Below are 12,045 nucleotides of genomic sequence, written 5' to 3'. Positions count from 1 at the left end.
GTGCCATTATTTCATCTATAGTTGATTTCTCTGAAGTTATATCCTCTGGTCAAGGTTAATTCTAGTCTGACTTCTCTGGCTCAAATTGTCCTTTTTTTGGCCACTGTTAGCCTTCAGCCATTTCAAACATACCTCCTGGCCTGATTGGCCGATCCCTAATAACTTCCCATCTTCAGTGCACACACTTACTAGAAAGGTCAAACGTTCCCTAAAGCAGTGTTCGTGATGCCATCATTTAAGGCATTAATACGATGAGTTGTTTTTTTCTTCTCTGCGTGTGCATGATGTTTTCTTCACACGTCCCCGGGCTAGTTGTGTTGTGTCCCTCAGGACCATCCTTTACGTGACATGAGAGCGGCTGCCAGAACCAAGTGGGTTTACAGATAATGCAGTGATTGTTACCTGGCCATCAGAACTCCTCTCCCCTTTCAGATTGGATGCCTTCGGTCTCCAGGACTGGCACTGGGCATTGGATGATATCGATGATGACTGTTCCTCAATTCATTTCTGATGACCACATGTGGTAACACTGTGTGCAGTGTGTTGCTGTGATTTCAGTGTCAGTGGAGTGCAGTGTTTAGACCCCCTGCTGCTTCGGTACATTCACACTATTACTTTTTCATTTGAATATGCATCAACTCAGCTACAGATAAGTCTAGAGACATTTGGAAACGGTGCTGGTCCCTTTTTGTGTGAAAACTTTGGGGCAGCGCTTTTGTCTGGACTGACAGAAACAATGGCATAGAGAATTATAACCTCTTGCTGATTGGGTCTTTTGAGTCACAACGTAACCTTATGATAAGATGACCCCCTTCTAGAAGAAAACAGTTGGCATTATCCTCGGCTACAAGTGAAGAACGCAACATGAAAAATCGATTACAAGCGTTGCTGACCCTGTTGTCTTTGTGAACACTGTTTGCATGTGAGGAGATGCGCTATTGGACCAACCTGTTTACACTGGCATTCGCATGCCAAGTGTTCATGAGTGGTCCAGTGATGAGTTTTCAGGTGTATTAGTAAGGGATTTAAACTGATACGTAGCCCAGAAACTTGCTTTGACAAAGATCGATTTTTCAAATGGAAACCTATTATTGATGAAGCCTGGTTTTCTTACACGAGACCCATAAAAGTGATGTTTTCTTCGGGGTGATGTCTGTCCACAGCAGCTACAGAAACATACATCTTATAATTTTAAAGCTGCTTGGGACCAATGGGCTCTTGTCTGGTCACATTGTCCTGTTGACTTGCTTAAAACTGCCTCTCCGATGTGACCTTGCGTTCTCTGACCTCAGTCCTCGCAGGTCAAACGGCTTCAAAACAAGCCGAGGAGATTCCAACACTGGACACTGGTACAAATGACGACTTCCCTTTACGTTTACTTCCTTAGCCACACGTTTTCCTGTAAAAAACTTGTTTCCTGAGAAGAGGTGTTTTTCTCTGAATGTGGGGACACAGTCCTGGTTGTCTGTCTGTTTGTGGTGGTGGTTGTGTTTTCGCACTCACTCTACATTTGACCCAGTGCATGTAACTTACATGTTAAGGAAACATTTGGCTGCTCACCTGATAACTGGGGTCACGTCACTACTGGTTGTTTGAAAGGGAAGCATTTTCCTCTGGGTGAGATTTGTATTCACATTGCACTGTTTTATAGGTTAATTTATCAATTTATTTTGTATTTTTTGCACATGCACTTATGCAACATATTACATCTTCTCAGGATTTTTAAATGTTGTTACTTTATAATTGTTTACAATAAAATTTATTAAAATAAAATATTCTATACCTTGTCCTATTACGCCAGAGCCTGTTATACCTGTGGTTTTAGATAGTTGCAAATGTGTTTGCTGATATGTTTGTTAAGAGCTTTTTATTTTTCTGATGTAAAATGTCCAAATCAGAATCTAACTTGATTAACTGTTCTCTTAGAAAATGTAAAGGATATCTACCAACAATAAAGTTAAAACAGATTTCAGCCAATATATTGAGATTTTGCTCATATGATATTTATATTTCATGTCGCAAATATGAGTAATGGTCTTAAGAAACACATAATTGGTTGGGCAGTACTTGACATCTTAAAGTGTCAGAAACAGAATCTCTCACACATTTCACCGTTGGTATTGAGTTGGTATCTATGGAAAAAAAGAGGGCTTTGTGGTTTCTTATTGACAGGTGTGTATGTGTAAGGTCTGTGAATAAACCAGGGAATCCTGCATAGATTAACTGTAGAAGGTCTGAAGACGGATGAAAGGTAGAACGAGTGATGCAGGGTTCTTCAGTTGATGTCATTTAAATCTTAAATCTTCTTGCTGTCTCGTTCAGGATTTGCTCGTACTAACCCCTGCATCTGTTTGTCTCTCCTCTTCCAGTTAACCTTGCTTGGGAGTGTGGTGCATCTTCGAGGTGGTGGGATGTGTTTCCTCCTAAATCAAAGACTGTGTATACAAAGCTCTGTTTGCAGATCAGCACACTGAACTCCACATCACTTCTCCACAACCCCCACCCCCCCTGTCCTGCTTCAGCCTGTGACAGTCACAAAGTCAGTTTTTTACCATTTCACCGAACTTCAGCGGTTGAATTATGAGCTGAAGTCTTCTCCCAGGCCTGAGACGAGGACACATGGGTGTCTCTAAAGGGAGGGGGCTGGAGGAGCCCACGCAACACGAGAGAGCTCTTATAAACTCGACTAGGGCTGACAAGAAGGGGATTATTCTTACCTCAACACTTCTCACCAAGACACGCTGCCTGAGCTAAGGACCCAACAGGAAAACTCTTGACTCCACCTTTTGGAAATCTCGTGGCCAAATAAGAAAAAAAGGACATTGTTGTGTGTTAAATGATTAAGGTTTTAATGGGGGAACACTACACTCAGAAGATAGTAAATTCTGTATTTAGTTGACCCACGGCTGAACTTGATCCTAGATACAGTATCTGTACTTATTCAAACTCTTTAACATTGATTGTAGCTTCCTGCTTCTCACCATTCTGCTTTCAGGGGCGTGTCCACACTGGGTCGCAGAAACTTGAATGAGGTACTTAAAGCGAAACAAGCTGTGACTTCTGGGAAAGTCAGTGAGGCGGGGGAAGGAGTGTGAGATTCCTCGCGGATTCGAGCAGACAACTCCTGGAGTGCCCCTCATTCAGATTTCTGATTTGTGGCGCGCTCTGAATCACTGGATTGCTGTCGTTTGTCGTGATTCCAGTAACGGTTACAAGTGAACCCAATCCTGCTCTGAATGGCATTAGATGGAGATCCTCACAATCCCATAATCAAACCTGCACTGTGGGTTTTGAGGGTTGTTGTTTACTGAATTCTGGGGGGGTGCACCGTTCATGCTTCTCTGATCCGAGCTCGGCTCCGTTGTGTTTTTTTGAATGTACATCTGGGCTTTTACCAGAGATGACACACAGGCATTGTATTACTTCCAAATATACTTGACTGAAGCCTCCTTTCATCACCACCTGCTCTGAGTGAACCTGCATGTGTTTTGCCTTTTCAGGCCTCACACTTGAGAGCTGTCACCCACAGGCCTCCACCAGTTACACCTAGTTTTTAAGTCATTCCTCACAGTAAGAAACAAGGGGAATTTATCAAAGAGAAGCAGAAACATTGAAGGTATGCAAACATGTCCCATCAGTCCAAATACTGAGCAGCACTATTCCATTGAAAGTTTTTTTTAAGTGTTTGTCCTGATATTTTTGTATTAAAAATAACCAAACTCTGAGTTTGGGCACATTGTTGTGTGTATGTGGGTTATATAGCAGCTGGAGAGTAAACTGTGAGTGTGTGAGAGTGTGTGTGTGTGTGCTGAGTGCTCTCCTTTAACCAAGAAGCATGTTTTATACCTATAAATATACACAGTATATATTTTACATGCCATACAGTGCACATATTATTTATACAGCCTTGTCCACTTTGTATTTAAGGGCTCTACATCCAGATTGCATGTTTGCTACCAAACAGCTCTTTAATAATAACCACTTCAACAATAAAGACATGGATGTGCCTTTTGGTTTCAGATTATTTCTCCAGGATTTTCAAGTACGACAACAGTGTAAGACGTTAAAATGTTTGATTTATTAAAAATAGTTCAGAAATGAACTTCACATTTGTAAAAACTCTTTAAAATACAGTATTTCCTGTCCCGAGAAGGAAGAGCTCAGATATTCTTTGCGCTTGCTGATCAAGTAATTAACACTTGCAGTAAGGATCATTGGTCTTTATCCTCACTACAGGTGAAGAAGATAACTAGTCACTGGAATGTTAAGAAAGAATTGTGCAGGTTTAACACTGGGATAAAAAGTTTAAAAATGGGAAAGAATTCCAAAACAATGCGGCACGACGTGATGTGACCCGTCAGTGTGAAGTCTGTCGATGCAGGCCTTGTTCCAAAGTAACCCTGAATAAACTCTGGATCCAGCTCAGTCGTCTTTCTTGGCGCTGCGGCTGTGCCTCTGGTAGTAGAGCACGGTGAGCAGCACCCACAGGTTCAGCAGCGTCATGACGATGAACCGCACCAGAACTGTGACGAAGGCAGAGAGTTCATCAGAAATAAGACGATGGGAACTGTTCACTGTGAATCATCCATGTGGAGATTCTAAATTCTACTGATAAATGAAGGATCTGAGGGTTAAAAGCTGCTGACGTGAATGTTCCTGCCTCTGATAAAAGCTTGACATGGTCCCTGGGTTTCATTTAAAGAATGTTGTATGCAGAGGTTTTTATAAACAATCTGGTGCAGAGTGAAGTTGGAAAACCTTGTTCATCCTACCTGGTTTATCTGCAGTGAAGATTTTATAGTCAAAGCTTTTCATACAATGAAACTGAATATGCGTCACTACTGTTCACATGAGTGGTTTGTATACAAGTTTGAATTATTGATCTTAAATGCTGTTATTTATCAAAATGAATCAACAAGATTCAGACCCGAGTTCACACCTTTTCAAAATAAAAGCTTGATGTAAAGCATTGCAGCAACAAAACGTATTGCTAAAGAGGAATGTTGCTGCCACTAAAGAGATGTCTGGGTCAAATTATCGTAATGATCAAGTTGAAATTTTGACCCGCGGTCTGACCCAGTTGCTGACTACTGCTGTAGTTTACATAAAACCTGTTCAACTCGTTCTGCAGTGTGAAGCTACACTGCCCCGCCCTCACTGATGGCTACAGATCGCCTGTGTGTTCTGACTTTATTTATATCCAAAGTATCGCATTGGCTAATCATACCAAACTTGACCTCCATTTCTTGGGCCCTTAACAAGAGGGGACAGAGGTTCGTGGAACTAGTGGGTAGATATTAATGATTTCAGTCACTCCAGGAAATACAGGCTCCACAAATTGAAGAAGCCAAAGTTTACACGTCTCGTACTGTTTTGAGAAGTGGCCGTTAGAACCTCTGCTCACATTCTTGACCTAGTTGTCCATTTTTTACACTACATCCTGTGTGTTCCCAGAGGAAGTACTGCACTGAACTGGGCATGCAAAGAATTCCTTTGGCCTTAATCAATATCAAGGTTCCAATTCAGCAGCACTTTTTTCACGTTGTACAAAAATGCTTCTTGTGAAAATCTAAACTTTCCTCCTGAACACAGAAACACCTACCTTGAATAAAATCCTACTTCATATTTGAGACAGCAGATTACTGCATTTTCTCCCTTGAAAATATGTAAAAGCTACATATCTTTTTAGTAAAAAAATTATTCAAAATTAAAATTTACCTCAGGGGAGCAAAGGCAGGAAATTCTGACTTAACATGGTCGATAGTACAGACCGAGCGCTCAGAAGCTGCTTCTTAAAGAACTTCACTCCTGCTCTGTTTCTTCAGAAGCAAAACACCAGAAACACATGAGATGAAAAAGAAATCTTTACCTCCTGTCAAATTGTGATCATAAATATTTAGAGAACTAATCATTTTCAAGAGACAATTTAGGATCCTTATGTGGGATGCGTCGGATCAAATGATCCCACAGTCGTTTGTAATTCAGTCTCTTACCCTGCATGTCTCCAGTTGTCACCATGGTGGTGTAGATCCGTGCTGAAACAAAGAGGCAGCCGAGTTAATGACTTCCTAATTATCCAAGAGAGTGTCTGATATTTTATTAATGAAGTGTTGAATTGCTAATTTATTAAATTAGGAGCTGAGTAAATAGTTTAATACATATTCATGAACTTAAACATCACAGCAACAGTACTTTAGGGAGAAGGGGGAGAACGTCTCATAAATTGATAACGCGCCTGTGTAAAGCATTCCATGACGTTTTTATTATCTTCACAGGTTTCAGTCATTTTAAACTTTCCAGACTTGCCAAATAATTAAGTTCCATGACAGTAAATCAGAAAAGCTAAAGCCGCTGTAAGAATATTTCTGCAGCCTTTCTCTGCCTGGTCTACCAGCAGCGGCGGTTGGTTAATACTGGGCGGCTGCTCCAACATCCTGAGAAACGCCTGTATAACAATTGTTCAACAAATTATATAATAATAATTTCCTCTTAAAATGCTTCTGTTAGACTGTAAGCACTTCAAGTTGTTTCTCTCTAATAACATAATACTTCCTGGTGTGGGGCACCAACCCAAGTGGATGTGCTGCTCTTTAATTGGTTGTTGCAGATTTTCCACAGGATGCAGCTGTCTGCTCCCAGACACTTCCACTTTTATTTAAAAAATAAATCAAGTTTAAAAGTTGCACAGTTCTGCTTTTAAGCTTTAGAAAACCCATGTATGCCACCTGTCTGTCAGCAGCCCAAGTCTAGGACTAGCTGCTGATCATAGCGGAGCATCTAGCAGCTAATGAGACTGATGCTTCCTTCAGGAGCTGTGAACCAAAGCGAATTAAAACATCTTAACTAATAACATTGTTAGATATTAGACATTCAGACATCTGCACAGCTCAGTTCTGTTTCCACCTTATGTCCAAAAATATTTCCGTGGAGGTTAAAATAGTTTCCATAGATAAATGTAAGCATTAACTTGAGAAATGCTTCTTTGAAAGCAGCTTTATCAGGATGATAAAAGGTCTACAGAATAACATGTGCAGAAAAAGATAAACACACTGGGGACTAGTGTTTTTTTTTTTTTTCACTCACCCATACACGTGTAGGTGGCCATACTCCAGGAGAGGGCGCTAACCTGCCCCGCGTCCTTGGATCTCCACAGACACTGCAGCTGTGCAAATTTACTGGCTCCACTGATGAATGTGCACAGGCTCTGAGGAGGGGGGCAGAGAGAGAGGGACAGTGTGAAAAATTAAAGAGGCTGCAAAGAACAGTATTTAAAAGATGGATGACATTACAGCTCCCCAAGAGTGAAGCCAAAGTGTCTCACTCGCCACCTGGTGGTTGGCTGCAGAATAGGTCATAAATCCTGCTTTCTCCATGTTACTTCATTGGGCATGGGCCAAACTAAAAATTCAAATGAGTTCAGTTTCTGTCATTTTAGGTAGTTCTTATTACACTGTCACTTGTTCTAGTTCAACGAGTTTGATGTTGCTGCGCTTGTCTGTGGATCCTCCTCCGCTGACTCTTTTGTGTGGAAAGCCCACAGGTGAACCCACAGAGTGCATGGTTCAAAGTGGACAAACAGCCTCTGGGGTGAAACGCCATGATTGACCGGTGAGACTGACTCATGATTAGAAAGAAGTGGGACCTCAATACTGAGGCTCCATGCCCTGATCGACTCTGGCTCCTGAATGAATTATTTGCACAATTTGTATCTGGGGTATTTCGGCTTCACTTCTGGATAGTGGGAGAAAGTCGAGACATGTTGTCCATCTTTATGCACAGTCTTGAGAAGAGAATCTACGGTGGCCTTCAGGTAACAAAAATGTGAAAGGACCTCTTTGGAGCCAGTGTTCGGTGTGTCTGTAACTTCATTCTAACCTAGAGAAAACCCAAGGATTCTTAGTTTCATGTGATTATACACTAATAATATGCTAACCATAATTTATATCATATTCCATTTCTGCTCATAGATCCTCCAGAATCCTTCACACTCGACCGTTAACTGACGTCTCAGTAAAATCCGACCCGTAGGCCTTTGGTTGAGCGTAAAACTTTGTGAAGCATCTAAAAACTTGGAAGAGAATAAAGTGTTGTGGGATCACTGCTCTCACTGACATGTAGAAAGGCCTCCAGACTTCCTGTCATCGAACAACAGGACTACTTGGCATTTCTACGGTCTGGGCGTCTCCCTGGGACACAGCCGGTGCAATGATGTCTGGGTAACTTTCTGTTCAAGCCCCCGCCTCCTTGCTCCTGACTGATGGCAGACCGCCCCCTCTGCTCACTCTCTGACATGCTGACTTATGATTGATGTTGCACAGATTTATTACCATAGCCAGGTCAATGATCCACTTCTCCACGGTGAGGAGCCTCCAGCCTCCGACAAACCTGCACACATTACGTTAAGGCAATAACACGTGGCGCAGCAAAATCAGCACAGGCTGAGGGTTCATTGATTTCCTTCAGTGATCACTTATTAGGGAAGTGCAACAGTGCGGTGGAAGGATACACCAGAGTGTAGAGGAGGCTCTGCTGAAGACTGCCGCTGTAGTGAAGAATAAGGAGCAGGAGGATGGCGTCTGAGGACACAGGACAGGTTAGAACACGGCCCGAGCTCTTCAGGGCTAATGACGACGGACTGCATGCTTCACGGGGCCGGCTTGGATTTTCTCATTCACGGATCACTGATAAACTGTTATATGATTTCACTGCCTCATTAAACAAATCTGCTTTTGAAGGAATGATTTGTGACTCCACCAGAGTTGAGATGTCAGAGATGTGGGGTTGATATAAACTGAGCTCTGATGTGCAGGAAGATTTTCTCTTACTGTGGTTCTCACTTAGCTCAATACCTCCTTCTACGCATAGTTTCTATACATATGACTATGTCTTTCTCACATCCTATCAGTAATTGATCATATCAACCATGCACATTATCTACTGATTTATTGTCACCTGTATATTCCAATTAACGGTTGGCATAAAACTGGCACTTTTTAAAAAATAAAACCTTTCTAAATGTTTAAATTTGTGTCTGGTTGTTCTTTATTATAAATAACAAAAATGTGTACCTAGAAATAACACAAATCCATTATAATCATTCCAATTTTTTTCTATCGTAACATGACAGGTGTTCTGGATGTATAAGGGGGAGGGCGGAAGCTTATGTTTTACTTAAAGAGCTATTTAAGTAACTTGGTTAACAATTTTCTTTGTTGGCCAAAGGATAAACAATGTTAGTAAATTTGAGAACAGAGGGGTTAACAAAATACATTTCCATGTTTGGGGGTATGTGTCGTCAGGCAGTTGGTGTTTGTCGTACATGTGGATGTCGCACAATACTGTGAAAAAACAATATGACGTGTGTGTTTAAGATGTAAACACTAGACAAAAGGTTGGAATACTCCACATGTCTTAATTTGATTATATCTTATTCTGACTTTGATCTTATTCAGGTTTAGATAATCAGAAAAGACTGTTTACATGATAGAGTCTCAGATTATTGACTTAATCGTGTTGATATCAGACTACTGGTGTTTATGTAAACGTGTCTAATAGACACTTGCTGTAGAGAGAAGTTTATGACATTCAACACAATCAAGGAGTCTAGATTAAAACAAGATCTGCAGAGAGTGATATTTTGCATATATGTAAATTGCCTGTATCTCATAAAAATGACAATAAATCAGATTCTGAAAAATTTCCATAAAATCTAAAACCTGTTTTCCAGCCGAACCCTTTTGAAGGACGTCACATAACGTCGGACGACTCACCCTGAGCGATGAGGATGGGATACTCAAAGTATGTTGGAGGTGGGTAGTCATAGTACATCTGGTACGTTACAAACACAATGTACCTGCGAAGAACAGAACATGATGTCAGGTTATTGTTCAGCACTGATTTAAATGAAACACAGGAGCCACGTTCAAAAGCAAACACACACACAATGAGTAATGTAGTGGAGAGGATTTTCACTGCTGAAGCTCAGGTGTCATCTAACTGATTGGTAACCAAACACAATAAACAAACTGGGGATGGAGTTTTCTTCAGCCAGATCTTTTCTCGTCCTTGAGCAAAACAATTTCAGAGACTCCACAGTAGAAGATCCTGTTTACCAAGCCAAGGTAAAGCTGGATGCATGTGCTTACAGGCCGTGTGTGTAGGTTTCTATGAGCAGGTGCAAGGTGAAGCTGCCATGATGCTCAACAATCAAACGTGTCATTTGAGAGGAAAGCTGAACCAGGATAGTTTACATGTTAGAAGTAGAAGTCACTTTTTTGACAACAGCCCTAACATCCTGGAAAAAAGATCTGTCTCACAGACTGCCGCTCAGGAGACAGATTTGAGTTTTACACCGACATGGATCATTAAGTCAGCTATGAATTTTATCAGGGGTTTTATCTGAACAAAGACTCGTAACATTAGCAGAAGCACAGTCGATGGCGGCACTGTGCCATCATTTAGATTCAGCTTTTTTGCTCTCAGACTGGCTGGATAATGAAGAGGTCTGAATCCGAACGCTGCAAATCTCAAGCAGCCAGTGGAATAATTTCACAGCCAGACGTGTTGATCGATAAAAGCAGACCGCCCGCTGATTTAATCTGGGCTTTTATTTTGTACGGAGCAAGAACACGATGATTTACTGCAACTTTACTATGTGGTCATATGCTGTAAATCCAGATTCGTCCCACAAAGTGACAATGCCTAATACCAGAGATCCATTAGAGATGACAAGGGGGAATGAATGTTTAACCAGGGACTACAGACTTGCTTTGTAATTTATATCAAGAAAATAAAAGCACTGCTGCATAAACATCTCCCCCAATGCTGCTTTGATAAGGCTTGGCTCTTTCCCTGTAGCATGCACGGTGACGGCAGCCTGTCGCTCACCCACAGAGTGGAGACGTTGAGGTCAGAGCAGCTGCTGCCAGGCACAGAGGAGAGAGAGGACACTGACAAATTACACAGGCGGGCAGACACAAAGATGCTTAGTCCTAAACTACAAATAGTCCTGGTGAACAAGTGGACGCATATACATTGGAGAAAAACACAACACGCAACTGGTTCATCCAGATGTTGGGACTAGCAAACCAACAAGAAGACAGTTTCTTTCTCCTCATAAAGTCTTCAGATAATAAAAACTACAATTTTTTAATGTGAGGCCTTCAGTGGGATTCTTATTCTTTATGAAAAGGCAGATTGTGAGTTGTGTGCCTTAAATGTCAGTCAGTGAGCAAACAGGAGACAATCTGCTCATGTCCTATTTAACACTTAATCCACACAAAAAAAAAAAAATGAGCTGGAGGGATTTGCATGACGCAAACAGAGGGACGGGGAGGATGGTGGGGCTTTAATATAGTTCTCACGTTTTATTAGAACGTTAACATGCAGTTGGTGGATCAGATCTATGCCGAATTTTCCTCCATGTACTAGGTATTCAGTGTTTGGTCGTAAATCACTGTTAGGAGGATGTAGGCCCTTGAAAATAAAAAGGAAACGATACATTTGACAGATTTTAAAAGGAGTCTGGATGTGTGGTTTTCTGCACATGGGATACACACTCTGCTGAACAGGACGACAACGGTAACACTATTGAATCATCTGCACAGGGACCCCACTGAACCCAGGGTTGTGATGACCAACCCTTACACACACCCACACACGCTTACACGCACGCGCTCACACACACTGTCCTACCCGGTGAGCTCCAGCAGCAGACTGGGGAGACTCACGCCGCTGGAGGACTTGACTCTGATCAGCACGAAGATCTGCGGGAACTTCAGCACCATGCACACAAACAGCGTGCTGACGTTAGCGACGTGCAACAGCGCGTCCGGCTGCATCTTCTGCTCTGTACGCGCACAACTACTGTTTATAGGCTGATCTCTGAGGACTTTACCTCGACCCACAGCCAGATGTGCTGCTACTATCACTGCTACTGCCGCCGCTGATTATTAACATCATTCACGAACAAGTTTCCCTTTTACACTTTCAAAATAAAAGCAGGTGACCCAGAAATGGGATATCGTGCCACAGTTGCGATAAATG

The 12,045-nt window shown here is 41.8% G+C and overlaps 2 protein-coding genes across 3 annotated transcripts in view; one reads left to right on the top strand and one right to left on the bottom strand.

Moving 5' to 3' along the window:
* Positions 1–4,007, top strand: part of rock2a (rho-associated, coiled-coil containing protein kinase 2a) — a 36,999-nt gene extending 32,992 nt beyond the window's left edge. The window contains exon 32 of one of the 2 annotated variants that reach the window (XM_053433816.1): positions 2,370–4,007. In XM_053433816.1, the coding sequence (XP_053289791.1) occupies positions 2,370–2,373 (4 nt within the window). In that variant the 3' untranslated portion in view covers positions 2,374–4,007. Of the gene's footprint in view, positions 1–1,292 lie in introns of both variants that reach the window. The other variant, XM_053433818.1, reaches the window with a different exon arrangement.
* Positions 4,008–4,059: 52 nt separating this feature from the next.
* On the bottom strand, positions 4,060–11,956 carry slc66a3 (solute carrier family 66 member 3). Its single transcript, XM_053433820.1, has 7 exons — positions 11,695–11,956; positions 9,771–9,853; positions 8,507–8,576; positions 8,328–8,385; positions 7,084–7,204; positions 5,994–6,035; positions 4,060–4,523 (listed from the first exon to the last, which is right to left on the bottom strand). Exons 1-7 carry the CDS (start codon positions 11,838–11,840, stop codon positions 4,423–4,425), a joined length of 621 nt encoding a protein of 206 aa, XP_053289795.1. The 5' UTR covers positions 11,841–11,956; the 3' UTR covers positions 4,060–4,422.
* Between the last annotated feature and the right edge of the window lie 89 nt (positions 11,957–12,045).

This window comes from Pleuronectes platessa, chromosome 11 (genome assembly GCF_947347685.1).
Source record: "Pleuronectes platessa chromosome 11, fPlePla1.1, whole genome shotgun sequence".
Taxonomy (NCBI): Eukaryota; Metazoa; Chordata; class Actinopteri; order Pleuronectiformes; family Pleuronectidae; genus Pleuronectes; species Pleuronectes platessa.
This window is presented reverse-complemented; position numbering and strand designations above follow the sequence as displayed.

Bases quoted from the DNA above. Each gene is read 5' to 3' on its own strand.
- slc66a3 (XM_053433820.1), bottom strand. From the start codon at position 11,840: ATGCAGCCGGACGCGCTGTTGCACGTCGCTAACGTCAGCACGCTGTTT. The intron at 9,854-11,694 runs GTAGGACAGTGT...TGTTCTTCGCAG, and splicing joins CTGCTGCTGGAGCTCACCGG to GTACATTGTGTTTGTAACGT. The intron at 8,386-8,506 runs GTATCCTTCCAC...TAATGTGTGCAG, and splicing joins AGCCTCCTCTACACTCTGGT to GTTTGTCGGAGGCTGGAGGC.